We start from the raw sequence: 26015 nt of genomic DNA, 5'->3' as shown, positions 1-26015 counted from the left end.
TAGATAGTATAGTCAGAAGATAGTATAAATTTGTAGATACCGTATAATTTCGTAGATCTATCAAGAGTCAGTTTTGAAATGGTATCATAGACCATAGAACTAGATATTCAGTTCGAAAGATTGTTAACAGCTCTGATAGAAAAAAGAGAAAAGAAAATCGTGCTAATTACAAAAATTATATTTGTGCTGATCAATTTCCTATTTCGTATACTGGATACATAATGTAGAGCATTTTAACCATATTCAAGATCACTTTTATTTTTTTTATCGATTTCGGTTTCTTTTTATTTATTTGTTATTATTATTAAGTGAAAGTTATGTTTTACGTAATTTACATTTTATTTCAAACAAATACTGAATTTTACTTTCGTTAAATATATATTTATCGTAATTACTTGAAAATAGACTATGAATAAATTATGTAAGCCTTTATTTAAAAAAAAAAAAAAAGTGTCTGTAGTAATAACAAGTATGGAAATTTTTACTTGTTAAGATGTGTATTTAAAGTTGTATTATTATTTATAATATGTCAGATAATGTGTGATTTATGCCGTAATTTAACAAAGCTGATTTACACTAGTATTATGGAAATCAATTTCATTTTTATGTCAGCATCAGAACATACATACTGATATGCACTTTTTCTTAAACTAAATACCTTGAATACGTATTAAGCATATTTATATAATTATATAAAAACTGCAACAGTGAAATTTCACTTTTGAAAGCTTGCTAGCTAAAAGAGAAATATCATAAACAGACCTACTTTGACTTGATTAGGTATATTTTTTAATCACTTGGCGATTTTTAAGTTAAGAGATGTGTCAATATATCGAAAGTATCGTTATTGCTAGTTCTGCCTGGAGTTCGCTATCTCTATCTTTGAAGTGGATTCCGAATTGTACTTACAACGTTGAATGAATGCCAACAACTTTTATTTTTTCTCTCAATGGTAGCCCATCTGAGTACTGACTAGATCTAGCACCGGCAAACTTCGGTGGTATCACGGGAACCGGTAGATCAGAGTAATGAAGGTGTTTCCCGTAATTATTTTAGTAATAAAGACTTTTTTTTAAAAAAAAGGAGATAAGAACACTATATGGTATATGATATAATATTGATTTAAATCGAAACATGAGCTTATGAGTTTTCATATTTAAATACGTAATGTTTAGTACCGTTCGTGTGATCGTACTTCTTCAACAATAAATTGTCTCCAATCCATAGTAGAGTCTAGTAAATTTGTCTTTAATATATATAAATATACATTTCAAAATGTAACTTTATATATATATATTAAAAATATATATATAATATATTTTATAATATATTGTATATATTATTATTATTATTATTATTATTATTATTAATATTATTATATATATGATAAAGCAGTACTTTACTTAATAATTGAAGGGATTAGAAGATGAAGGTGTCATGTTCCATTTTTCGAAAAGATTATTTCTAGTGGTGAATGAACGTACTATGTATTATTTTTACTACTCAACATCTCATTTAAAGGATACCTTGTCTGGATGAAGAAATTCAGAAATGATGAAGGGTGTGTGTTACACAAACTTATAACTTTAATTTTCTCGAAAGTTACAATTTCTTACATACCACCTTCATCCTCCAATCCCTTCAATGATATCTTGTTGATATTCGTAATTTGCTAAACAACCTATAACGCTGGTAAAGCATTGACTTACTATAAGGCTCCGACAACTATCTCCAATCCAGTTTCCATCTAGTTATAGTTGTTTGCAGTTTATTATATGTTATGCATTTCTTGCCACATGAGAGATAGGTGTGGTAATATTTAACCCAGGTGATGTTACATGAAAAATTTTTATTACAAATGTCACTAGTTCTTATAGCATAGGCAGAATTAAGATAAAATACTTAATTTTAAAAATAAGATGTGATATGTACAAAATAAGAAAGTACTGAATAGCCATTGAATTATATATATTTGACTTTAGATCGACCAAAACCCCCACCACCACCACGAAATCAGTCACTTGATGGGTCTAAAGGCGGAGAAGCTACAAAGCCAGCCCGACCACCACCACCAAAATCTGCCGAACTACTTCGTCAGCAGAAACAAGCCGCTTGGACAAATGAGCTGCGACAACCTTCACAATCAGTTGACAACGTGTATGCAAATCTCGGTAAGTGGAGCTTCATGTAGTTGTAATGCTTTGCGATTATGAGAAGCTTGTGTAATACACCGATTCACATAAAGGCACAGCGTGTAGTAGTGAATTGTATCACCGGATATGGCAGTAGTCTGCATATGATTTGTCTTGTTGTGGTTCTAACCGTTATTATTTATAGTAGTGCACAGAAAAATAATTTAAAAATATAGCTATGTAACATTAATATGGAAAAGTACTTCTAAATTACGATAATGACTCCGTTTAATTAAAAAAAATCAAGTTATCTCACAAAACACCTCTACCGCTCTGGTACACAACATGTACGAATATATGTAATAGTAGTAGTTAGCATAACATTGAGCACTAGTAATCTAATAAATGGTGCCATGGGGATGCATTTGCTAGTAAAATTTCAAATTTATCAGATTTCGGGTATATTTGTATGCATTTAGGTATTCGAATAAACAACACTTGAATTCAATTAAAAAAAAAAAAAAAAAAACTTGCAAGCCAATCTTTAATATTATGCAATGTATCAGAAGATAAGACAGAAGTAGCTTTCAAGTGGTATGTGCGTCACTGTTAGGACAATAGGTGTGTCACTGTTAGGGGAAAAATAATAATAATTTGCTACTTAATAATGCATATTTTTCACAATTAGTACGTAAACAAATAAGCTATTCCAGCAAAATAAAAATTATCAACTGCATCAACGAACAAGATACTTTTTAGGGCCATAAAATTTTTCCTTTTTCTACGAAAACTACGCATGAGAATTCCCCCCACAAAGTATGCCATCTTGATCAGTTCGATGTAATCTATCGATTGATATATTATGTCTTATCTTTAAGCTATATAATAAGCAATCAAAATTTAAAGTTAATCACGAGGGGGCGCGGTGGCTAAGTGGTAGAGCGTTCACCTCCGGTGCTTGGGGTCCCTGGTTCGATCCCAGCCCGCGCCGTGTGGACTTTGTGGTGGACAAACACCGTGCTCGTGGGTTTTCTCGGGGTTCTCCCGTTTCCTCCCACTTTCTTCATTCCATCATTTCACTCATTTCTCATTATCACCGTCTCCTTTAACCTCACCGGCATAACCGTGGGACGTTAAGCTTAAAGATTTCATTTCATTTTTTAAAGTTAATCACTATCATAATTTTTGGCTAAATTTTAGTAACCATACTGTATATTGTCGTTTTGCTAATATCATAATGAAAAGGTTTTTTAGTGTATACGAGGGAGGGGAACAAACAACGGGCGTTTGTTTCAAGTTTTTTTTTTTGTTTTTTTTTTTTTTTTTTTTTTTTTTTGAAAATTCTTTCAGTCTCCTTCAAAGTAATCTCCATTAGATGCGATGCAATTCTCCAGTCTTCTTTCTCACTGCTTGAAGTATCTCTGGAACTCTTCAACTTTGATATCGTCCAGTGTCCTCTGCTAAGCTCTTTTTACACCCTCCACATCATCAAAATGCCTCCCTTTTAGATTCTTTTCATTCTCGGGAATAGAAAAGAAGTTTCACGGGGTTAGGCCTGTTAAATACGGAGGGTAGGAAACGATAGCCTATTCGTGAGACCCCAAATATTCAGATTCTGTGGGAGCAGGCGAGAAACAAACTTAGCGGCAACGCGTCTCTTTTTCAAATCCTCATTGAAAATTCTCTGGCATGAGCTCCAACTCACTCCTGTCTATTCTGAAATTTCGTCGATGGTGAAACAACGATCCTTGCGGATTTTTTCAATGTTTTCGTCGTTTTGAGATGAAGAGCGCCCAGAACGAGCATGATCCTCAACATTGATCTCATCATATTTAAACCGCTTAAACCACTCGAAAACTTGTGTGCGCTCATAGAAACCTTCTTGAAAGCCTGTTAAAGCATTTGGTAAGATTCCGTTGAACGGCCTAGGAACGGCCGCGCGCTTTCGGATTTTTTTTTTGCTTTCCCCTCGTACTTCAGGATCAGTTTCGTATTAACTGTGGCGTGGTTATCGTAGAGTGTAAGTTTTTAAGTTTACAAAAAAAAAAAAAAAAAAAAAAAAAAAAATCTCGAAAACTGCGCATGAAGGTTTATACTCATCTATTTTTAAGTTTAACGTCCCACGAGATGTTAAAGAAGATAGTGATGATCAGATGGATGGTAATGGTAGAATGACGAAAATAGAGGAAACGGGAGAACCCTGAGAAAATCCACGCACACTGTGTTTGGTCACCACAAAGCCCACTTGGTAGGAGCACTCTGCGCCATATCGTATCATTTTGTTCAACATAATGAAATCTATCGAATAATGTGTATCATCTTTGGACTTTTTTCCGCTAAACACTTTAAATTCTAGAATTGTATTTATTTGTTTGCAGTTTAATGCTCCTTTTTCAACACTGAGACTATATGAGACTGGGAGATCTACACTTTAACGTGGAACTCGATCCACATTCTATCGGAGATCGTATCCGGATGATAACTTGTTAAGAATAGAACGCATACTTAAGGTAGATACAGAAATGACGCGAAACACAAAATCATAATGTAGAGTATTTGTTTAAGTGTATGGACGTTTCTTGTCAATATGAAATAAAAAGTTTTATTATTATTTGAACTAAATTATTTTTAAACTTGACGGCAAAAAAACATTGTGAATAATTTCATTTTGTTTCTTGAGTTGCACTTCCCTAGATCCCAATGAGAAACAAAATCATGTAAATTCATTTATTATCATGCACTGTTTTAATCTGCCTGCTAGATTCCTTTCTCTTTGATAAATATGTATCTTTCCATTTGATCTTAATCAAGAGACCAACCTATTGTTTTCGTATTTGTTTCGTTGCCTTTCATTCTTTCTCTCTCACTTTTACGATGCAAATTAATCATGTTTTCAGTAGTTCTTTTTTCTGATCCATGTTATCTTATGACAGCACTCCCCAGTAGACATACATTTTCAATTAAAATTGTTAGTACTTTTAGTTATAAGAGAAAGAGAATAACTTCATTAATGTATTGTTCGACAAACCTGGTTTGAATTAGGATATGATTGTAATAACTATTCAAGCGGAAATTTTTGCATTCATTCCTACTCTCAAGAATGTTTTCAAAGTACGATAAGAAAAAATTAAACAGCAAAGGCAAAATAGGTTCTCCTGTCGTTTTAGTTTTTTCTCCTCCTCTATTTTAGCGCAGAGAGAATAAAAATAGAATTTGGGAATTGTTATTACTATATTGAAGGAAGAAAGAATCGAAACAAGTTCAAACCTATAAGCCAGAACAGAACTAAGGTAATCCCGAAGTTTACTGTTTTGTAATGTTAACAAGATAATGATGTTAACTGCTGTATGTAGGAATCACATTGTGAAACATTGAAAAGCAATATACTGTGTCAACGCGACTTTCTAATACTTTGCAAGAAGTGCTATGAATTAAAGTAATAGGTTGAATCATCATCCTTGACTAGTTATATTTATTGTGAAGGTAATATTTTCTAAAATAAAATTATATTAAATATAATTGCCTGTTTGTATTTTAAGTTTATTTTAGGCAACATATAGAACATTAGAATTCCAGTTTGGATGATACATTACTCATAAAAATAAGCCATATTAGACAATATTAGTCGATTATAATTATTAAAGACAGTCTTGAATCTAAATATGCATATAGTTAATCAACTTAATCAGAAACAGCATTACACTTTGTAGAAGTTATCATCAATAGGAATTTGTTTTGTAACGATGTGTGCATAATATACTGAACCACTGAACTGTTAGAAACATGGTTTACTTAATCAAAATATTAAAAATAATCTTAGGGCTAAATCTCTGTCGTCACTAACTTGTAATGAAGGAATTAATGATATAGAAGTACTAAAATTGAATTACATTGAGGTAAATTGAATAATGTTGATTTGGATTGTAATGAAATGAAATAATACTGCAACTTTAGTTTAATGTCTGACAATTGTGACTTATGGACTCAAGGAAAAGGATGACGAATGTAAGTAAACAATTATGAAAGATTGTGGAATGAAAAAAGTGAGGGTTGAGAAGAAAATTTCATAAGATAAGTAGCAGCAGAGGCTCGTATTCTAGGATTAAATAGAGATGATCACTCGGTTAATGAGCTATCGTGGATGCTAATTAATTTCAGTAGTTAACTTTATTTTAAACTCAGAGGAGACTATGGAGATATAAATTTTTCGGAAAATATATTAATATCAAACTGAGTTAATGTTTGTGGAAATTTTTTTCTTTCAATTATTGGTGTTGATCTCTATCAAGTGTGCAGAATTTCGCTTATAGTCACCTCAAGGTCCTCTTGTAGGTGAAGTAAGGTCTGGTTTGACTCCAAGCAAGCCACAGCGGTCGTCCAGTCTACGAGAACCGAACCAAGAGGGACCAAAGAGATCAATTTTAAGAGCAGTTCCTGGAAGCTTACCTGATGATAGCGGATACGAATCTGTGGAATTCGCTTTCGGAGGCACGGTAAGTTGTCATTAATATCAGATGCAGTCTTTAGAAATAAGTATGTGTCTATCACGATGATAGATAGTTTTCTTTGGTTTACATAGCAAAGTGGTAATAATAATTCTTAATTTACAAGTTTTATATTAATAAAAAAAGTTTAACAAATACGAAAAAACGTATACAGTACGTACAATATGATGTCTTGTGCATCTCTTATAATACTTAGTCAAGTAGAAATTGCCGATTCAGTGAGCCAAAATGTTTAGTATTCCTTCTGCTAAAACATTAGCTTTGATTTAGAAGTTTAAATTTGGATCTGGGGTTTCCCGGATGTGTTTACATTGTCTAGCGGAAGTTGTGAATGAAACAGTTGTAAGAATGACATATCTATGTGATTTCACATTTACTAGCTTTCTAACTTGTAAAGAATAAATCTGTTTATCTTTTATGTTTGTGTCATTTTATTAAAACTTTTCTTTTAAGACTGAAAAGAAAAATATTTTAAGTCTAATTAGTAATATGTACAGTTTTTCCTTTATCTGCTTTCGCTAAAACAGAATGGAAGTTGCGGACATCGTGTGGCATTTGGTGAGTAATCTGTCGAATTACTTTGAAGCAGTAACACAGCAAAAAAGAGCACTGGAAGCATGGTGTTAGATATTTAAATTGAAATAAATAATCATTTGAAATTTGGAACCAATTTTAACAAGAACTAATATCAATTGTATGTGGAACTCGGTAATTACAAGAACAGTAAAAAGCATAGCACGTCGAGTTGTTTGTCAAAGTGTTCGAATTATAAGGTTTATTGAAAAAAAAAAAAAAATGTGAAGAGGAACCATTGACCAAAGTATTCATTATAGAAACAATTCAGCGTGATTTTGACTTATTTGAAAGTTCCTTGGTATACAGAAAAAAAAGATATAGTAATATAATTTTTTGAAGGATTTGGAAAATGCTATGATTTCAAACCGTGAAAAAGGGATAACTTTTAGCATCATTAAAAATGTTTATACCATTAATCAAGTCGAGGCGATTTAGTTTTGTTTCTCTTGTATAATTGATCGGGAAAGTTTGCGCCACGCTACAATATGCTTTTATAATATTTCCTGAAGGAATTAATTTATTAAATACGATTATTTAGTACTCAGGAATTACATGTTTTTATTTGGTTTAAAAAGTACACTCATATAGTTCGTGCCTCTCAAAAGATGATGATGATGATGATTATTATTATTATTATTATTATTATTATTATTATTATTATTATTATTATTATTGTCAATCAGATATACCTAAAAATGGCACAAAAAAAAATAAAACTAATACATGTTATAGCTAACAGCTGTTTGATACCCTGAAATTGATTTTAAAAATCTTTAGTTTGACGTCCCTCAGTTATCCTGTATAGGCTAAAAAAAATATATTATAAAAACTAGCAACTTTTTTCATACATTTTAAGTAGTGTTTAGAATTAGCTAAGAATCTTACAATTTCCAGGTTAAAATTACTGTAGAAAAATTCCTTAGAATTTCAAGGTAATTCGAAACCAGTCACAATGAATTTAGGATATAATATTATCGTTTTGTTTTGCAGAATGATGATAATATGTACGAGAGCGTTGTACGACACAGGACCTGTACTCCGGACTGTGATTCTTCTCCCAATGAAGCAGGAGTGACGCCTGGAAAGCAAATGGAAAAGAATAAATTCAGTAAAAACTTCAACTATACCTGTAACTCTTCAATACTTGGTCATCGGGCTTCGGATTCTGGTCTTGAAAGCTCCACTTCAGAATTTGCAAAATACAGAAACTTCTTACGCTCTGCTTCTTTGCCATACTGTGCCAGTGAGGTCGATTCAGAAGTTTACACGCCATACAGTTTTATGGGCAGTGAAGATGTAAGTCTAACGAATGTTGTCTAAATAAAGTGAAGAAAATAATGAAAATAATTCATTTCTCAAAATAATAAAAGACTAGTAATTTCCTTAAAATGAACACGGAAATGAGATGAAAGAAAGTAAACATCAGTAACATTAGTATGCTGAAGGACCAATAAAATGTTTTATGGAGATAAACATGCAATAATTGTGGTGTGTTTTTTGGTCTCTCATTATAGAGTTTATTAAATCTTAAATCCTTCTTTGATGTTGAATAAACAATAAACGTAAACATAATGGGCCTTATGCAGAGTTGTTCTGACGCATGATTACTACCATACTAAAGAGTTCGACTAATATGTTTCCTGCAGTAGTCAGCCTTTAGTATGACGCTAATCATGCCAAAACGACTCTGCATAAGGCCTAACAAGTTTAAGATCAGATAAAGCACGAATGATTTTTTTAAAAAAGATACATATATCATAGCTGTTATCTACTTTTCTAGAGTTGTTTTGTTACTGCCCGTGGAGACTACATTTAGAGGTATATTCTTTAAGTATTAGGAGCGTTAGTTATGACTTACCTTAATAAAATTCAAATGGCGGCAAGTACAAATATAAAAATAATAATTAAATTAATATTAAACTTCACCTCTTGTTTTCCAAAGTACTTACATAAATAAATATGATTTTACAATCTGGTTCATGTTAGCTTTGGTTTACTTTAGTAACTTCACAAAAGAAATACGTAAAAAATCTCTGAACAAAGCAAGTTTTAATTAAAAATGATAACTGTGTAACAGTTTCGACAACTAACTAAACCTTTTTGGTTCATCAGATAGTACAATATAATAGAGACAATATAAATAATAGAAACAGTAAAATAAAAATTTGTTATATTAAGAGGCAGCTCGCTATTGTATTGTACTCTGTCTGATGAAACAAAAAGGTTTAGTTAGTTGGCGAAGCTGTTACACAATTATTAATTTTAATAAAAACTTGCTTCGTTCAAAGATTTTTATTTCTTTTTATGATTTTACAGTTTATCCAATAAATATAATTCTATAATGCGTCCTTTGAGAATGCGTAACTTGTGGAACGTTATAAGTGTATATGATAATTTCGACAAATTGAACTGTTGTTTTTTGCAGAGCTGTTTATAAATTTTGCGGAGTCTATGGCGAAAGACACAGAACGTTTTGTTTTCCATGAAAATCAAAAGGCACAGAGCATTTTGTTTTCCATGAAAATCAAAAGTATTATTTATCTTTTCTTTTATTATTATATATAAAGGTAACCAAGAAAGTCTGTCGCTTTTTCACCCACCACCTTCGAACACCTAAGACGTACTTGGAAGATCAAAAACAGTTCCCATGAGCATCGACGACCTTCTGCCAACGTTCTGGAAGGCCATGAAACGAAGAAGGTATCAAGTGCATTTTACACCTCTACTAGGGGATTTGAACTGACGTCCTCTAAGGCGATTGTCCAAGGAATGGAACAGGTGATAACCGGACGGTGCAACGTCCGGGGAGGAGTGCGCATGCAATTATGTTTCCCATCCAAGGCGTAGAATGGTGCCCCGGGTCATCCTACTCATGTGTGGCTTAACGTTGTTCTGTAACAGGATGACCCTTTGCGATTCAGGAGTGCTGGTTCCAGAGTTTTGAGTTTTTCTTGAACGCAGCTCAACTGCTGACAGTACATAGTTTCATTGATGCTGTGACCAGCTGGTAGCAGTCCCTGATGCACGATGTTGATGGTTCATGGGATGCTAACCAATGATGACGACGCCGTGGAGCTTCGTACATGACTCACTTCTCATCACATGCCAACACCCTATTCAGAAATGGCTCATTCCTCACACGAAACAGTAAAGAAACACACGTGTCTGGTCGCGTTGCCTTCTGGCCCAGAGTCAAATTATGTGTAACCCATCGGTCAAACCTGTAGTGCTTCCGAAGTTGATGGAGGTGCTGGCGAATGGTTTGTCCACTCACACTGAATTGTAGTCCGAATTCCTCACATGTCTGGCTATTGTTCGCCGCAATTGCTGGCTGAAGATCTTCATTTTGTACATGTATTGATCTTCCAGCACGTGGTGCGTCTTCAAGTGTTTCATCATTGTTCTTAAACTTGTTAAACCACCACTGCATTGTCTGCATAGTCCGAACACCCTCACCAAAGGCCTGGCATATCTTCCGCCCCGCTGTAGCGGCGTTTGATCCCAGTTTGAACTCGTACAGCATACACGCCCTTATGACGCTCTGTGAAGGTCCTCACTCTGTCCTTACGCAAGTTCACGATGTAACTGAACGGCCACAACCAGGTAGTATGTTGGATATACCCTACAACTGACCTTCGTCTTATCTCCATTCACATTCAACGCACGGTGTGAGGGCCACTTGAATACAGACCTCAAAAAGAAGGACAGAACTTTCTTGGTTACCTTTATACTAACATAAATAATATCTTTCGAATTTCATTGTTAAGTAATAATTTGTTAAGTTCATTCTGACGCCATAGACTTTGATAATCTACTGTTCGTAAGTGAGAAATGAACTATTTAGTTTATCTTTCTCGAAGGTTATCTAGTTGGTTAGTTCTCTTATTTTTATTTTTATTTTGTTAAAGTAGCAGGCACGATTGAAAATGTATTCGTACATTTTTTTTTTTTTTTACATCATTGGTCATCATATTTATTACAAATAAAACTCGCATACTTAAATGTGAAACATGGTCGCTTACTCGGAAGGAAGAACATACATTGAAAGTATTTGAGAACAAGATCCTGTGACGAATATTCGGAACCAAGAGAAACGGGAATGGGGGAAACTTCATAACGAGGAACTGCATAATTTATACGGTTTACTCAACATTGTTAGGGTCATCAAAAGTAGGAGGCTCAGGTGGGCATGTCATGTGGCCAGGATGGAAGAAAGTAGGAACGCTTGCAAAGTTTTAACTGGAAGACCAACCGGAAAACGACCATTAGGAAGACCTAGGAGCAGATGGGAGGACAATATTAAGATAGATCTCGCAGAAATAGGAATACAAAGTAGAAACTAGATCCAATTGGCTAGGATAGAAGTCAGTGGAAAGCTTTTGTGAACCCGGCGTTGAACCTCCGTGTTCCATAGGCCATAGAGTTAGTTAGTTATTCTTCTTAAATGCGAAATTTATTACACAAAGTCTACAATTCTTCGACTGGTTGAAATTATTATTGCATATATTTTTCAACATTTCCAATGAGGATAGCATTTTGACAATTCTGTCAAAAACTGTACTTATAGCTCGTTATTAACGAGTTCGAACGTGTCGATAACATTTTTTTTTTCTTTCTTTGAGATTTGATATCAAGAGATGATTCTATTAAATTCTACTATTTCAGAATTTTTATAGCATTAGGAAACTTGCTCCCAAAGCCCCCTCTCCCGCCCCAAGGAGTCTAATAGCAGCCATGCTTAATATAGGTTTAGTGCAAAGACGGCTCGTGAGGAAAGTTACTCTACTAAAAATGAAAGTTTTATCACTTGAAACTAACTGAATAAAGGTCATCTAGTGTGTTGAATGTTGTATGGCACAATTAGTACATTAATAATATTTTCTTTTAGTTTCAAGCGAGAAAAAATAAACTAATTTTTACTGGTGTGACTTGCCTCACGATTTGGCTCTGGTTTAGTGTAAGCTAAAATATGATGTATTTTTCAGGGCGTCGATGATGACATCGATGGGAGCAGTCACATGGGCAGGATCAGTCGCCTGAGATTGAAAAAGGGCCGCAGCATTGTTCATAAGAACCTAGAAGACAACTACGGAGCGGTCATTGTAGCTAACCATGAAGCTCTGGCTCAAGTGCTTGAACAAGTAAGATTTCTCTCTTATTTCTCACTGAAACAACTGGATTTACTTTCTTCCTTTTTCGAATAAGTAAACTATAGGAAGTTTAACTTGAAGGACACTTTAACATAACCGAAGTGATGTAACATATATATAACGTAAAATTTGTCTATTATGGTAGAGGTGAAAACGGTACACGTGAATTTTGGACTTATTCCAATCACCTTTTATAAAAATTCCTCTTGTGTACAGTAATAACTACAGTTCAAATACAGTTCGTATTAAATTCCTTATAGATATTTGGTAGTTTGTTGGTGAGTTTGTAAAAACCGAGAGACCAAGCGTCTGAGAGTGACAGGATCCAAGATTCTTGCGGCCCAGGAGTGTGTATAGGTACCTATCAGAGACCAGGTGTCCTAAAAAGTGGTGAGGTGTTTGCAGAGAGCAGGCGTTCTAACAAAAGGAACTCTCAGAGATCAGGCCTCCTAGAGAATGGTAAGGAAGAAGGAGCTGTAGCGACCAGACGTCCTATACCTAGGTAGAGTGGAGATTGATGCTTTCTGCAGTATGTTGTCTCCTTTTATCCAGAAATGTTACTGACTTCATCATTCTTCGTTACTTGACGATCGTTGACGATGTCGTCTTCGTGGTTGTCTGAAGTTGTCTACAGTTGGCACGTGATGTTGCGATCATACGTAGAACCTTGGAATATACATATATTTAATGGTATTAATAGAAATAGTTGTATTTGAGAGATTAAGTAGTACTTGCACATTGTTAAGACGCGTTTTAGAATCAGACAGACAGTATATATCATATTCGTAAATCATGTATATAAATCATATTCAGTGGTGTCCCTTGAGGGAAGCCATATCGGTAGAAATTGAAATTACTCTCTATAAGCTAAGGGATGAGAGTTTTATATAGCTTCAGAAAGCTGTATACAAGAATTACCACATTATTAAGCTTTCTTCTCTTAGCTTATAGAGATATAACTTAACTTTCTATCGTTCTGATTTCCCTCTAGAGCCGTCGCTGATCATACTTAACAAATTCTTCATGCTTCAAGAAAATTCACCCAACAGTTACGTAAAGTGACAACAGGAAGCCGATAAGAGACAGATTTTCAGGACCATATTAAAAACACATTTGGCCAAGCACGCTCAAATACTAAAGTACATTGTATACCAAACAAGTAAAACAAGTTTTTCTTTTTTTCTTTTGTTTCTTCGGGGTTAAACACAAGGTAAGATATAGGTCTACTGTATGTCACGAACAATAAACGTACTTTTCAATCTTTATTATCGTCGCTACTAAACTTGAACGGAAACGGAACTAAGCGATAGCAAAGGAAGTGTAATTATATTTTGAGATAGAACAAAAGAGCGAAATTTCAAGATGATAATAAATGAAAATGGATTTCAATTAATAGATGAAATGAGAAATGGGGAGAAACGAGAATATCTCAACAAAACTTAATGCACATGGCATATTATTAGCATAATTCGAATAAGCGAAACCGCAGTTTACGAGTGATTCCTTCCATTGTCCTACCATGGAAACAGAGTTTTAACCTTGTGATTGTTGCTACAAATGTCATAACTCTTCATTAGAGCCGCAGTTTACGAGTGATTCCTTCCATTGTCCTACCATGGAAACAGAGTTTTAACCTTGTGATTGTTGCTACAAATGTCATGGCTCTTCATTAGAGCAATGAGAATTGCGAACATTAGAAAAATCAACATAGATCCAAGTTTAAAATGGACAGTTTCATTCCTTATTAGAAAGCTGCGAAATCTGTTAAGAGGTGAATGTTAGAGAGACCTCATCCTATGTTTTTGGTTTAGGACAAAACAGCCTATGGCAATGTGATCATGAGTCTTTATACTATTGACTGTTCTGTGCATATAGGACTTGATTTAGTCAGCACTATCTTCGAATGCCTGTGCTCCCAGGTTATTCAGGTACTACTACTTGAAAAAAAGTAAGTTGGTGAAATCCTAAAAAGACAAATGAGATTAAATCCCTTTTATATTTAGGATGGAACTGAGGTTGTTCAGTTAGTAAGTAGATTCTTTACCTGTAAACACAACTTCAACGCATTAGTGAACAACTGCGTAAGTTAAAAACAGATACCGATAATACTTTAACCAAATCAAAATTGTAATTTTAATGCCATTGTGAATTGTATGAACCCATCACATTGCAAAATAACTGACACATACATTTTTCCTTCTTTTATTTTCCAGATCTACCAAACATTTCCAGTTCCAGCTGCACTCAGGGGATTAAAAACCGCATCAAATCTACAATGGTCAGATTTTACCATTAGCGAAGAATCAAAATCTACTACTGTGGGACGTCGAGTATTCTACCCAGCAACATGGGGTATACATCAAGTGACGTTAAGTGTGAGCTTAGAAGGCTCCCAGAGTAGTCTGCCTACAAGAAACTCTTTCTCGTTGTTACCTGTCACAGAATTTAGTGACCTTATCCCTTCGAAGTATTTGGCTGCAAAGACCTCATTGCAAACTGAAGAGCAACTGCAAGGTATGTGTCTTCACTCCTAATGATAACCTACATCTTTCTTATATTTGTCCATATAAAGAATGAAAATTTAGCAAACTTAAGGAGGAAAATCCAAGTTGTCAGTCATTGATCTTTTTGATCTGTTAGTTATATGCGTATACTTGGAAAAGTCTCAAACATAGAAGGCAGTATTGTTTGTAGATGTAGTAAAGGATTTTAACACAAGGTAGTTTTTATTTGTTATTGACATCAATAGCCCATACATATTCACCAGTGTAAGATCTAACATTGTTAGTTATACAGTGAAACCTCTCTTAATGGGTACTTCTTTTATTCTGACAAATATATATATATGTATTATTACGAGATAGAACCCTCGCTTTTACGGACACAGAAAGTCTCTTCCCCTCAACGTTTTATTCTGTATGAATGAACAGACAATTATTATTAGCTCATTCTTATTTAACAGAGAAAATACTTTTTGCAGTATGAAAATAAACCTGGATAAAGTACGGTAGGCAGAAAATTCCCTAAAATATCTTTGCCATAAGTCAATGACCTAGTGAATCACTACTCAGGAAACTTGGAAGATGACTCTGAAATTCTTTTTCCTGTCCACAATGAACTACCTTCTGATGGGAATCCTAGGAAACCTTCAATGAGTAAAAGCAATCGTACAGAAACAATTGTACTGCCAAAAATTCTATGCGAAACTTCTTTTCTTTCCTGACAAATTCACTCTTCTTTTCCTTGAGTTTTCATCTTCCCCTGCAACTTCAAATATAATGAAACAAACGTCGTTAGGTGCATGATAAAATTTCAACGAGGAATATTTACTTTCTCACACTGTTTTGAAACTCCCCCGGAAATCATTCCAATATGACTGAGTACAGCACTTGAATATTAAAACCTCAATTTACATTTATAATTAATGTACTCATATTTACTGTATACTACATAAATTACTGCATGGCTGAGTAATCTAAATTTGTTAACCTCACTGTAACGAACATTTGTCACTTTCAAACAAATAATTATGTCCCATTGATGTAAAGTTTTTAGAGGTTTTACTGTATTTTGAATATCAATAAGTTTAAACGATAACTTTTGAGCGCTAGTTTGACATCTTTCGTAATAAAGCTTAAGGAGGGAGGGTAGAATTAAAGAAGTTTGTTATTAATTGTCTTCTTCAAGTTTTACTTCTCCAAAACGCCACGTTATATTTATTTATTTATTTATTTTCCTGTTTTGCATACCTTTTTGTATTGCGTTACAATGCCTTTTAAAAAAGATGTAATCAATACAATACAAAACTTGGGGATGTTAACCGGTAACAGTCAAAGGAAGTGCGTGTTTTGCTTTGAAAAATATGGTCAAACATATACTTGTATTTACTAAATGTTTGCCACTTGACTGGCCAAAATTATTCGTGAGCTGCAAGTCCCAGATATTTTCTTCTGTTTAATTGAAGCCCATAATATAGGGAGATGTTGGGATCTGGTATCTGGCAAATAATCTGTATTTGTTTAGATCTCATGGCTATAGCGTTGTCAGATCTTGGTGTACAAAATGTCGACGTCAGTATAGGCCAAAATGGAATTATAGGCCATCAAAATTGGGGTTTCGACTAAGACAAAATTCCTCCTCCGCGCCTCCCCTCCCCCCAAAAGAAAATGTCTATTTGCTTTTTAGAGTAAAAATATATGTAACAAACCTGTGATTAAACATCAATTTGAGAAATGAGAACGTAAATGATGATATGGTTGGTTCGCTATGTTGTAAGTGGAATGTGTACCTAATGGTTAAAAAAAAAAAAAAAAAAAAAAAAAAAAAAAAAAAAAAAAAAGCGATTTTTTTCCTCAATAGGAAAATTTACTAATTTGAACATATGATGCAAAGCTGAAATGTAAGAACTATAACTCAAGGAAGATAACTATTTGATATATAACCGTTTTAGTGATAAGACCTACTACGTAATCTGGGAATTTAAAGGTTAAATCAAAATTGTTTTTATGTGAATTTATAGTAAATTTTGCATTCTATCTTCTAAACATAGAGGCTCATATTCAGTAACGATTATACGTGTGATTAGTGTCGTAGTAAGGATTTGATTAACGTGTGATTATAATTTTGCTATTTAGAAACATTTTGATTATGCTATTCATAGCTGATGGCTATATAGGCAAAGGCAAGCACGATCTTTCCGTAGGGCTGTCCAAACAGATTAACAGAAAAAGTTAAGAGAGAACATTAAACCTTTCTGTCTCCTCTGTTTTTCTCATAAAGTATTTGGACAACTTTGCAGAAATGTCATGGCTTGGGTCTTCCGACAAAAGTCGTGGATATTACTACAAACGTACTTTTGAATACGGAAATTATAATCACCTGTTAACCAAATCCTTAGTATAATGCTAATCACACGTAATATTATTCCTGAATATGACCCATAGCATCTAAACTTCAAAAATTGTACATTAATTATCCAAAATCAAAATTACCTATTCTTTATGATTTACTTTAAAAGGATTTAATAAGCTATACATTTGTTGGTTATGTGCATTTTCTGTTATATCTAATATACTGGATATTCTCTCGTTTCAGCTTCAATTGGAGTTCACAATAAGATGCAAGTGGATACAATCCAGTCCTATGGCGATCTGTTAGCAGTAAGCAAAGTACTGGAGGAACATTCGCGAGACATATGCTTCATTCTTCTCCAACTAATTAATGGCTTGAAATATTTGCAAGCACAAGGAATCGAAGAAGCACCAGCATCATTATCAAATTTCGTCCTATGTCGAGAAGACAAGGATCCGAATTACAGGCTTCATATATTGTACGACGCCTCCATCACATTCAACCAATTAGAAGACGACTCAGAGAATAGTGATGAGAATAAGGTGTCTTTGTGTCAATGTGCCTTAATCGCTATGTTCGATCTATTGAAAGTAGACAGTTCATCTATTAAGTCACGGACAGCCACAGACGTTAAACTCCCTAACACATTACCTTCATATGAAGCATTTTCCATTATGGCTCAAATTTTACAGCAAGAAAAAGCAGTTTCTCTATCAAAAGTGAAATCTATTCTAGAGTACATGTTATGGGGACCCAGTGATATAATCTTTGAAACAAAAAGTGGACCTAAAGAACGCGAACAAGCTTTACAAAGATGGCTGGATTTAGAGAGAGCTACCGTGCTCAATAACCTTATCAAAACACAAGGTTTGTGTCACACTGAACTCACAGTATTTGAAGAGTATCATTTATTGTTTTTAGTTCGTACATGTGCCAAGATGCTTCGAGAGGCATCCATGTTGTTAGATAGTCAGCTTAGACCGGAAGCAACAAATTTTTAAAGTATTGGTTTTGTTCAGTATAGTATTTCAAGTGCTCAAAATTTTTATCATAAGCCTTCTGATATTAAATTCTTGTATGTAATAAAATATATTACCGTGTTACAACAGAATGTTTGAAGTTGAATATTTTATAGATCCAACATTAAGTAATAAGATTTGTACAGAAATAAAATGTGATAATGAAAAAGGTAAAAGCGAGAATTTAAATATTCTAACTTAGATATTTACAAAGCAATCAATCTAAAGTAACAAAGAAGAAAGAAGAAACACCTTTGATAATATTTTGTCATGCATATTTACAATCTGCACACTCAGGGGGTTCTAACTGACGTGAAGTGATATTTTGAAGGGACACAATATCAGTAAAGACAAGAGTGTCGTGACTCTAAGAAAAGAAGTTGGGAATGCGTGATTGATTTCTTTTCTTTGCATTTTTTTTTTTTTTTTTTTTTTTTTTTTTTTTTAACAAATTATAACTTGTAGCATGATCAAGCAGTTCCTGCGTCATAATCACGATTCCCAACTGATTGCTTTGTCGTACTGAACTTACTTGCACAAATCTATGATTACAGAAAACTAATTTAGGAACTCAGTATGTTAATATTGACTGAATTTTTTTTCTTTTTATGAACGTCATGCCAGACTGTAACAGTTCGAATAGATTATTTCAGAAAAGTGTTATAACTAAACAAGTCTTCGAAAGAGAAAATAAATAAATTAGCAAAAACTCTTTTTCTTTCACATAAAGAATAATTATGCACCTGGAACCAATAAGTGGTTTTGAATGTTGTAAAAAAAAAAAAAAAAATAATGTATATATACTCTCTTATGTGTGCCATTTCTATACAATTTCAAAACACATACTGTACATAGAGAAAACAGAACAGAATTTGTCAAATATTTTGTTAGAAAACATCTAGCTAAACAAGGCCATTGTAGTATAGCAAAAGTTATTACTAGTTTTAATTTGGCTAAAGTTTTGGTTTATAGATGTCGTAAATTACAAATCTTTATTTATATATAGCTGTTTTGTATAAAGTATACTATCACAATCTGTTCTATAAATTAATAATAGTTAAATCACTGGATTAAAAAAAAACATTGTATTTACAACAAATGTTAATTAAAACGAGACTTTTATGTTACTTAAAATATTTACTGGAAATGCTTTTTTTTTTTTCTTTCTTTCAAAAAGTTAACTTCTCTTCATGTTCATTTCTCTAAAAAGAATATTGTTTTCTTACGTTTCTCTGGAACTATAAACATTAAATTGTTAATTTTTCTTTATTTTTTTTAAATACTGTAAGCTCTAGATCATGAAACCTCTCCACAGTTCTTTACATAAAGCACATTTTCTTTTTTTTTTAAAAAAAAAAGAACAAGAGAAAGAAGCTTCCGGTAAAGACTGATTTGTGAGAGTGTTATATCATGGAATTTCATAATTAAGAAAAATGTACACAGTTACAGAAATAAGAACTCTATTTCTTGTTGTGTATTACAATTTTATCAGATTGAATAAAGTGTTTGTATTTTAAAACAAAAAATAGTCTCTCAATCTCATTTATTTCTTTGAATGGAAATTATGGAATAGTCATTCCTTTCCCTGATTGACCACATATTTACACTCTTCATATTGCGCTTCAGTGGTTAAAAAAAAAAAAAAAAAAAAAAGTATTTTGTGCAAGCACAACAGAAATTGTGATATAAGTCCATGTTGTCTGAAAGCTAGACGGGAATGATAGAAACTTCATAATGAGGAACTGTTAATTTATAACGTTTACCTAACACTTGGCATTCAAAATAGAAACTGGATCCAGTTGGCTAAGGACAGAAGTCAATGGAGAGCTATTGTGAATGCGGGATTGAACCTTAGCGTTCCATAGAGCGAGTGAGTTAGTTAAAATATGGTTGATCAGGAGACGGAGATAAGAATTATTACTGAAAATATTTAATGCTGAGTGTGCAGAAAGTTTTGATAATTGGTAAAAGAAGAATTCTAATTTTGATATCTTGTCCAATAAAATTTTTCCCCTTGATTCGGAAGAGATGGCAATGTCTAAAAGTTCTGCATTGATAGGTGATAAGAGTTTGATACCAGGTGCTACTTCGTTAAATCTTTCATAGAGGTCATGAATTTCATCATCTCTGGCGCTCAGAAAACTCACTTTACATTTGGAAGAGTTAAGCAACAATCCGATAGATGAAGCTTCTAGACGAATTTTATTAAAAGCGCGCAGTACTACGTCGATATTTCCAGCTATTGTACCGTCGTCTAAGTACCAGATATTTAAATCTGTGTTAATATCCTTAAAAATATGATGGATGGTTAGGGCGAACAGTGCAGGTCCAAGTGGGTCGCCTTGTTGTACTCCACGTTGTGAGTGAATTATGTTATCACTTATAAAAAGATTGCTTGGTTCGGAGTAGCATTGGTAAATATGAGGATAGTAAGTTGGAAAGTTAATTTTAACAGATTGTAACATTGAGTTGCGGTTAAGTTCATTAAAGGCGTTGCGGAAGTCAATTTTTAAAAATGCTTTCATTTCAGTATGGGGAGATGAGTAGTACATTCTGGCAGCATGTACAGCTAATTCTGCTCCGAATGGTATACAGACCCCTAGTTGGTGTGGTGGTAATATATTAATTAATGAATCTCGTTTCCTCGCCATGCATCGTTCCCTAGTGCGACCAAATAGTTCATTTATTATAATTTAAGTTGTATGCTTATTCACGGTGTTAATATCGTTCATTTCATTGATGAGACTATAAAAGATTTAAAATATATATTAACAGCTCATATATAGAACATGTTGCCAATAGTTCATTTATTATAATTTAAGTTGTATGCTTATTCACGGTGTTAATATCGTTCATTTCATTGATGAGACTATAAAAGATTTAAAATATATATTAACAGCTCATATATAGAACATGTTGCCATCTGTTCAAAGCTTTTTTTTTATAGCTACATTTGATACCAGCAAGAAGCTCTATGCAGTAAATTGCGTTTCTTAGGTGTAGTTTAACCAAAACGATATGTAAATTCTTCCGTGTCCCTTTCATAACCAAGGCATAACTATATTAATAACCTATAGAACACAATTTAAACAGTTAGTGTCAGTGCCTATCAAAACTATCTCATAGTGCTACATGTTACTGTATTATGAACATCGATGCTAAGAAAATGTAAACGGTTGATCGCATCCATTCGGAACAGAGTGAATGTCTATTTAAAAAACTATAGGTGTATCAATTGAATACTAAACAGTTCTGTAATCTTCTAATGTTTTGTTCTTATATATTTTTCCATATAATTCTTCAACAAACTTTTAAAAATAAAGGTGGTCTTAAACTTTCGTTAAGGATTCTAAATCAATAATATGATGGAATAATTAAATCAATTAGTACGTATGATGAAAAAAAGGATAATCTTTCTTTCTTACCTGTAATTTCAAAATATAGATATCATCCTAGGGTAGAGAACTCACATGCCTTTAATATTACTACAGCTGGTTCCATATCACTACCATCCAGTATTGATATTTTCAGTTTCAGTTTCAGTTCAGTCCTTTCGGAAGATAGGAAGTCCCAGCCGTAGAGCCTTGTGGACTATTTCACTAAATTTGTTTTAAAGCAAATTTGTTTGAAGTAAGCATATGTATTAAAATGGCACCAGCCAAAATGACCGAATTTGCCTGTTTGAAATATATATATATATATATATATATTTTTTTTTTACACTGTTAATGTAATAATAAAGGATAAGCGGCGCATGAATATATTAAAATTGAAAAACAGTGTAATAAGATTGTCACACATAGTAAAATTGTCAAAAGTAATGAATTATAAATAATAAAAATTGAGAGCAAAGCTCCCCAATACTTATTGTTTACAGCCCCATCTCTTATCCCTGATATTTTTTATAATCAAAAATAAATTTTGTCGCTAAGCATCTATCTACAATTTTCCAACAATAAATCAACAAACATTGTTTTATTTGTTTTTCTAAATAAGCATTAGCTAAACTATGTTTAAGTCTGGTCAACAATAAATAAACAGATAAATATTAGGCATTCTGTTAGTTGACTACCTACCGTGACGAAAGTGGCAAGTATGTTGGGTGTGTCGCGAAGGATAGTATCCAGGGCGGTAACGGTCTACAAAATTCACGGCAAAACCGCATCAACGAAGAGGAATAGTGGTCGGGAGAAAGCCTTCAGTAACAGGTCCCATTGGCATTAAAGCAGATGGTCACATATGACTGCTCGTAATATTAGAACATACCACACCTACCTTTAATTATTGACATAACTTATATCGTCCTTTTATCTGCGGCTTCGATGTGGCAAGAAGTCTTAAATCGTTGAAGATCAATGAAATAGTACTGTCAGTTCGTTACATGCTCTGTAGCATCACCAATCTACCAATTTGAGGAATCTAAATCAACATTTTTTTTGACACACAGACGTGAGGCCATACTTGTAACTGCAATGTTCCTTGTACTTTAACTGCACTGTTCTTATCTGATTTCCCGTCAGCAGTCTATTGCTTAAAATGTTTTTCTCAGTCCAGTGCAATTTTTCTTTGGAATAATTACAAGACTCTTCTTTGACATTTTTGCTTAAACTTCGGATTCTCTTCGTGTTTTTGTGCTTTTGCCACTAGCTCTTCTTGAACGACTTTACTGTTCCTTTCACTTTTTGTAAAGTTTCTTCCAAACATGCACAGCTGAGTTGTGAATTCATTAAACGTTCCCTTGTCATCCTTCTGAAATGTGTCAAAGCTTACTAGACCACATATGTAAAGTTTTACAAACCAACAAGAGATCTCGTAATAAATTTTCGCATTTCACTTTTAAGCCGTTGTTTAACTAATTCCGCAAACTTTTCAACTGGGTAATATGTCTACTTGAACGCGAAGAAATCGATACAAATCTTGAATAACTGATTCTTGGATGTCACTACAAAACTGTTGTTTTAACGCCTCCTACGCATCGTACACAGTTTCTTTATACATGATCTTCTGATCCACTGAGTCTGTAACAGCACTTGCAATCATAGATTTGATGTAACTGTTCGCTTTACGGTATTTGACACATTGATCCGTCTACTGCTTGATTTCTGATAGTATTGCATTTTCACTAAGTGGACCTGGCTTCACTAGCTTATCGTCAGTACCATCCATTGCACCTTCGTGATGGTCTAACAAATCACGAATTTAACGTTTCTAAATTGGTCAGTCTGTTTCAACAATCAGTGGTGTTATATGCTTCGTAAAATCCATTATGCTTTTATAACTGTACGCAATCTTACCAATTTGTACTGTTCGCGTTTCTTCTAACAGGGAACTAGTACCTGGTACTCATAAAAGTTATTTACCTTTTGTGTAGTTTTTATTTTATACTGCCATCACCTCCTCTATGCTCATAATGAAGGAGGAAACCTTACAAAAGAAGAGAAGGTGACACTTAGAAAATTAGTAAAGAGAAAGGATATAATAGTGCAGCAAGCGGACAAAAGAAATGGTATGCAAGGAGGTGCAGTGGTAGTGATGGAAAAGAAATGGTATGATACAAAATTAGAGGGCTTGTTTGATAGCACATACGAAGCAATAGGAGGGAAAAAGTTAAGGAGAGAAATAAAAGAAAAGGTAATTTGTTCTTTGAAGAAAGGAGGTTACCAAGCAGGTTTAAATGAAGAAGGAAGAATTCCAGTAATGAAAAGATTTCCGAAGATTCATAAGGAAGTGATAAAGCTGAGACCGATACTTGACTGCAGAAGGAATCTGTATGAACTGCAGAAGAAGAAGCTCAAGAGAATAGCTGAAGTTTTAAGGAGAGAGCAGGAGAGTAATAGTGTTAAAAATTCTAGGGAACTGAAGGACAAATTGGACAACATGGGACCTATTGAAGGTAGAACACTGTTGTTTAGTGTTGATGTGAAAGAAATGTTTTCGAACTTGAAAAGGGAGTATATATTGAAAGCAGTGACAGAGGAAATGGGAGGAAAGAAAATACACGGTTGGAGTGTAGAAAAGCTCAAAGAAGCATTGAAGACAATATGGTGGAACAGTTTTTGCGTTATAGGAGAGAAGTTAGCAAGGATCAAATAGGGCCTGAGCATAGGATCGAGAATGGGTTCGGTATGGGCGGAGATAGTGATGAACAGGTGGGAAAAGAAAGCCAAAAGGAAAGGAGGGGACAGGCTTATATTCTTCAGCAGGTATGTTGATGATTGCTTTGGGACATGGGAAGGTACACGGAGGCAACTTACTAAAGTTGTGAAAGAAATAGATCAAGAGAAGGGCATAGAACTGGAATTGGAAATAGAAGAAGATAAAGCCATTGTATTTCTAAATATGAAAATAAGCAGGCAGAATGACAAGTTGGTCACAGAATGGTTCCAGAAGAAGTGTGCAACAGGGAACTTTTGTCATAAAAGGAGTGATGTTGATAGATCCAGGAAGAAACATTTCATAGAAAATATGGAAGAGAGGATCATGTGGATAAGTAGTGACAAAAGGAAGGAAGAAGACAGAGAAATTTCACAATCAACTGGAGACCAATGGAAAGGATCAGGATAATAAAAGAAAGCTAAAAATGGAAAGGATAAGAAAAAAAAACCAGAAAAATAAGAACGAATATAAGAAAGATGGAGAAGAAGAAAAGAAGACATGGCGAGGAATAAAAAGTATAGGGGAGGATACTGAGGTAATCAACAAAGTTCTAAAGAAAATAGGGAACATTTCAACATACAGGAAAGGGAGTAGAAGACTATTGGATGTGTTAAGAATGAATAAAAAAGAACAAAGCAGAGAAGAGATGAGGGAAAGAAGAGGAGTGGTGTATAAGATAAAGTGTGGTGATTGTGATAGCTGTTATATAGATGAAACGGGGAAAAAGCTAAAAGAACGATTAAAGCAACATCAAGATGATGTTAGATTGAAAAGAGAAAGAAATGCCATTTTTAAACATATAAGGGACACGGGGCACAATATTAATTGGTGCGAGAGTGAAGTATTAGCAAGGGAACAAAGAACGTTAATAAGAAAGTGGAAGGAGGCCAGGTTCATTGAAGAAGAGGAAAGCTGTATTATGAATTGGAATACAGGACTTAAAATTGACGAAGAATGGGGCAAGTTATTGGAAAGTCTTAATTTGTAGCTTATTTTCCACTGGATCAGGGAGGATCTTGGTGTTTAGTATCAATTTGATCAACTTCTATTATGATTGGATGATTCTTTATTGATTAGCCAATCAGCGTTCAGAATTTTCCGTGTTTCTGTTATATATGTCTGTTAAAAGAATTTTAAAATTCTTAACAATGACTATATATAAATGTTAAAAGAAATAATATCTTCTTATCAATGAAAATATTTGGAATAAACGATTAATAGTTGAGGTTTACGAGGAATAATGGAAAAGGGCATTATTATAAAATGTTTAAGAAAGCAAGCAAAGTACAATAAAAACTGACAATAAGAATTAAGGTCAGCAGGTGGAATTTTTTTGTGACGATAATGAAAAAGAATTGTGAAAACATTCGAAGATGTTAATCAAATTTCAGATTGCCTAGACACGTTTGATATCGAATGCCAAAATATGCTACGTACGTTGCTGAAAGACGATTATATTGTAGAAACAGAAGTATACGAGATTTGTTCTTTTTGTCTGTTAAAGAATTTTAAAATTGTCATAACAATGACTATATATATATATGCAATTTCATTTATTTTCATGTCTGAAGAAGGACATGTTAGATATCCGAAACTGTCAAATTTATTTTTTATTATTTTATAATA

General features: G+C 33.6%; 2 protein-coding genes across 3 annotated transcripts in view; both read left to right on the top strand.

Moving 5' to 3' along the window:
* The window catches only part of LOC145668336 (uncharacterized), a 161534-nt gene extending 141940 nt beyond the window's left edge, over positions 1–19594 (top strand). Inside the window, exons 4-9 of one of the 2 annotated variants that reach the window (XM_081736091.1) lie at positions 1983–2171; positions 6465–6625; positions 8204–8509; positions 12199–12354; positions 14577–14877; positions 17458–19594. In XM_081736091.1, the coding sequence (XP_081592217.1) occupies positions 1983–2171; positions 6465–6625; positions 8204–8509; positions 12199–12354; positions 14577–14877; positions 17458–18215 (1871 nt within the window). In that variant the 3' untranslated portion in view covers positions 18216–19594. Of the gene's footprint in view, positions 1–1982; positions 2172–6452; positions 6626–8203; positions 8510–12198; positions 12355–14576; positions 14878–17457 lie in introns of both variants that reach the window. The other variant, XM_081736090.1, reaches the window with a different exon arrangement.
* A 5219-nt stretch (positions 19595–24813) lies between these two features.
* LOC145667672 (uncharacterized) lies at positions 24814–25377 on the top strand. The gene has a single exon (XM_081735131.1). The coding sequence runs from the start codon at positions 24814–24816 to the stop codon at positions 25375–25377; it is 564 nt and encodes a 187-aa protein (XP_081591257.1).
* Positions 25378–26015: the final 638 nt, after the last annotated feature.

The sequence above is a fragment of the Thermobia domestica genome, chromosome 13 (assembly GCF_964235325.1).
Source record: "Thermobia domestica chromosome 13, izTheDome1.hap1.1, whole genome shotgun sequence".
NCBI classification, from domain to species: Eukaryota; Metazoa; Arthropoda; class Insecta; order Zygentoma; family Lepismatidae; genus Thermobia; species Thermobia domestica.
The sequence above is the reverse complement of the archived record's forward strand: the minus strand, read 5'-3'. Positions and strand labels throughout refer to the sequence as shown.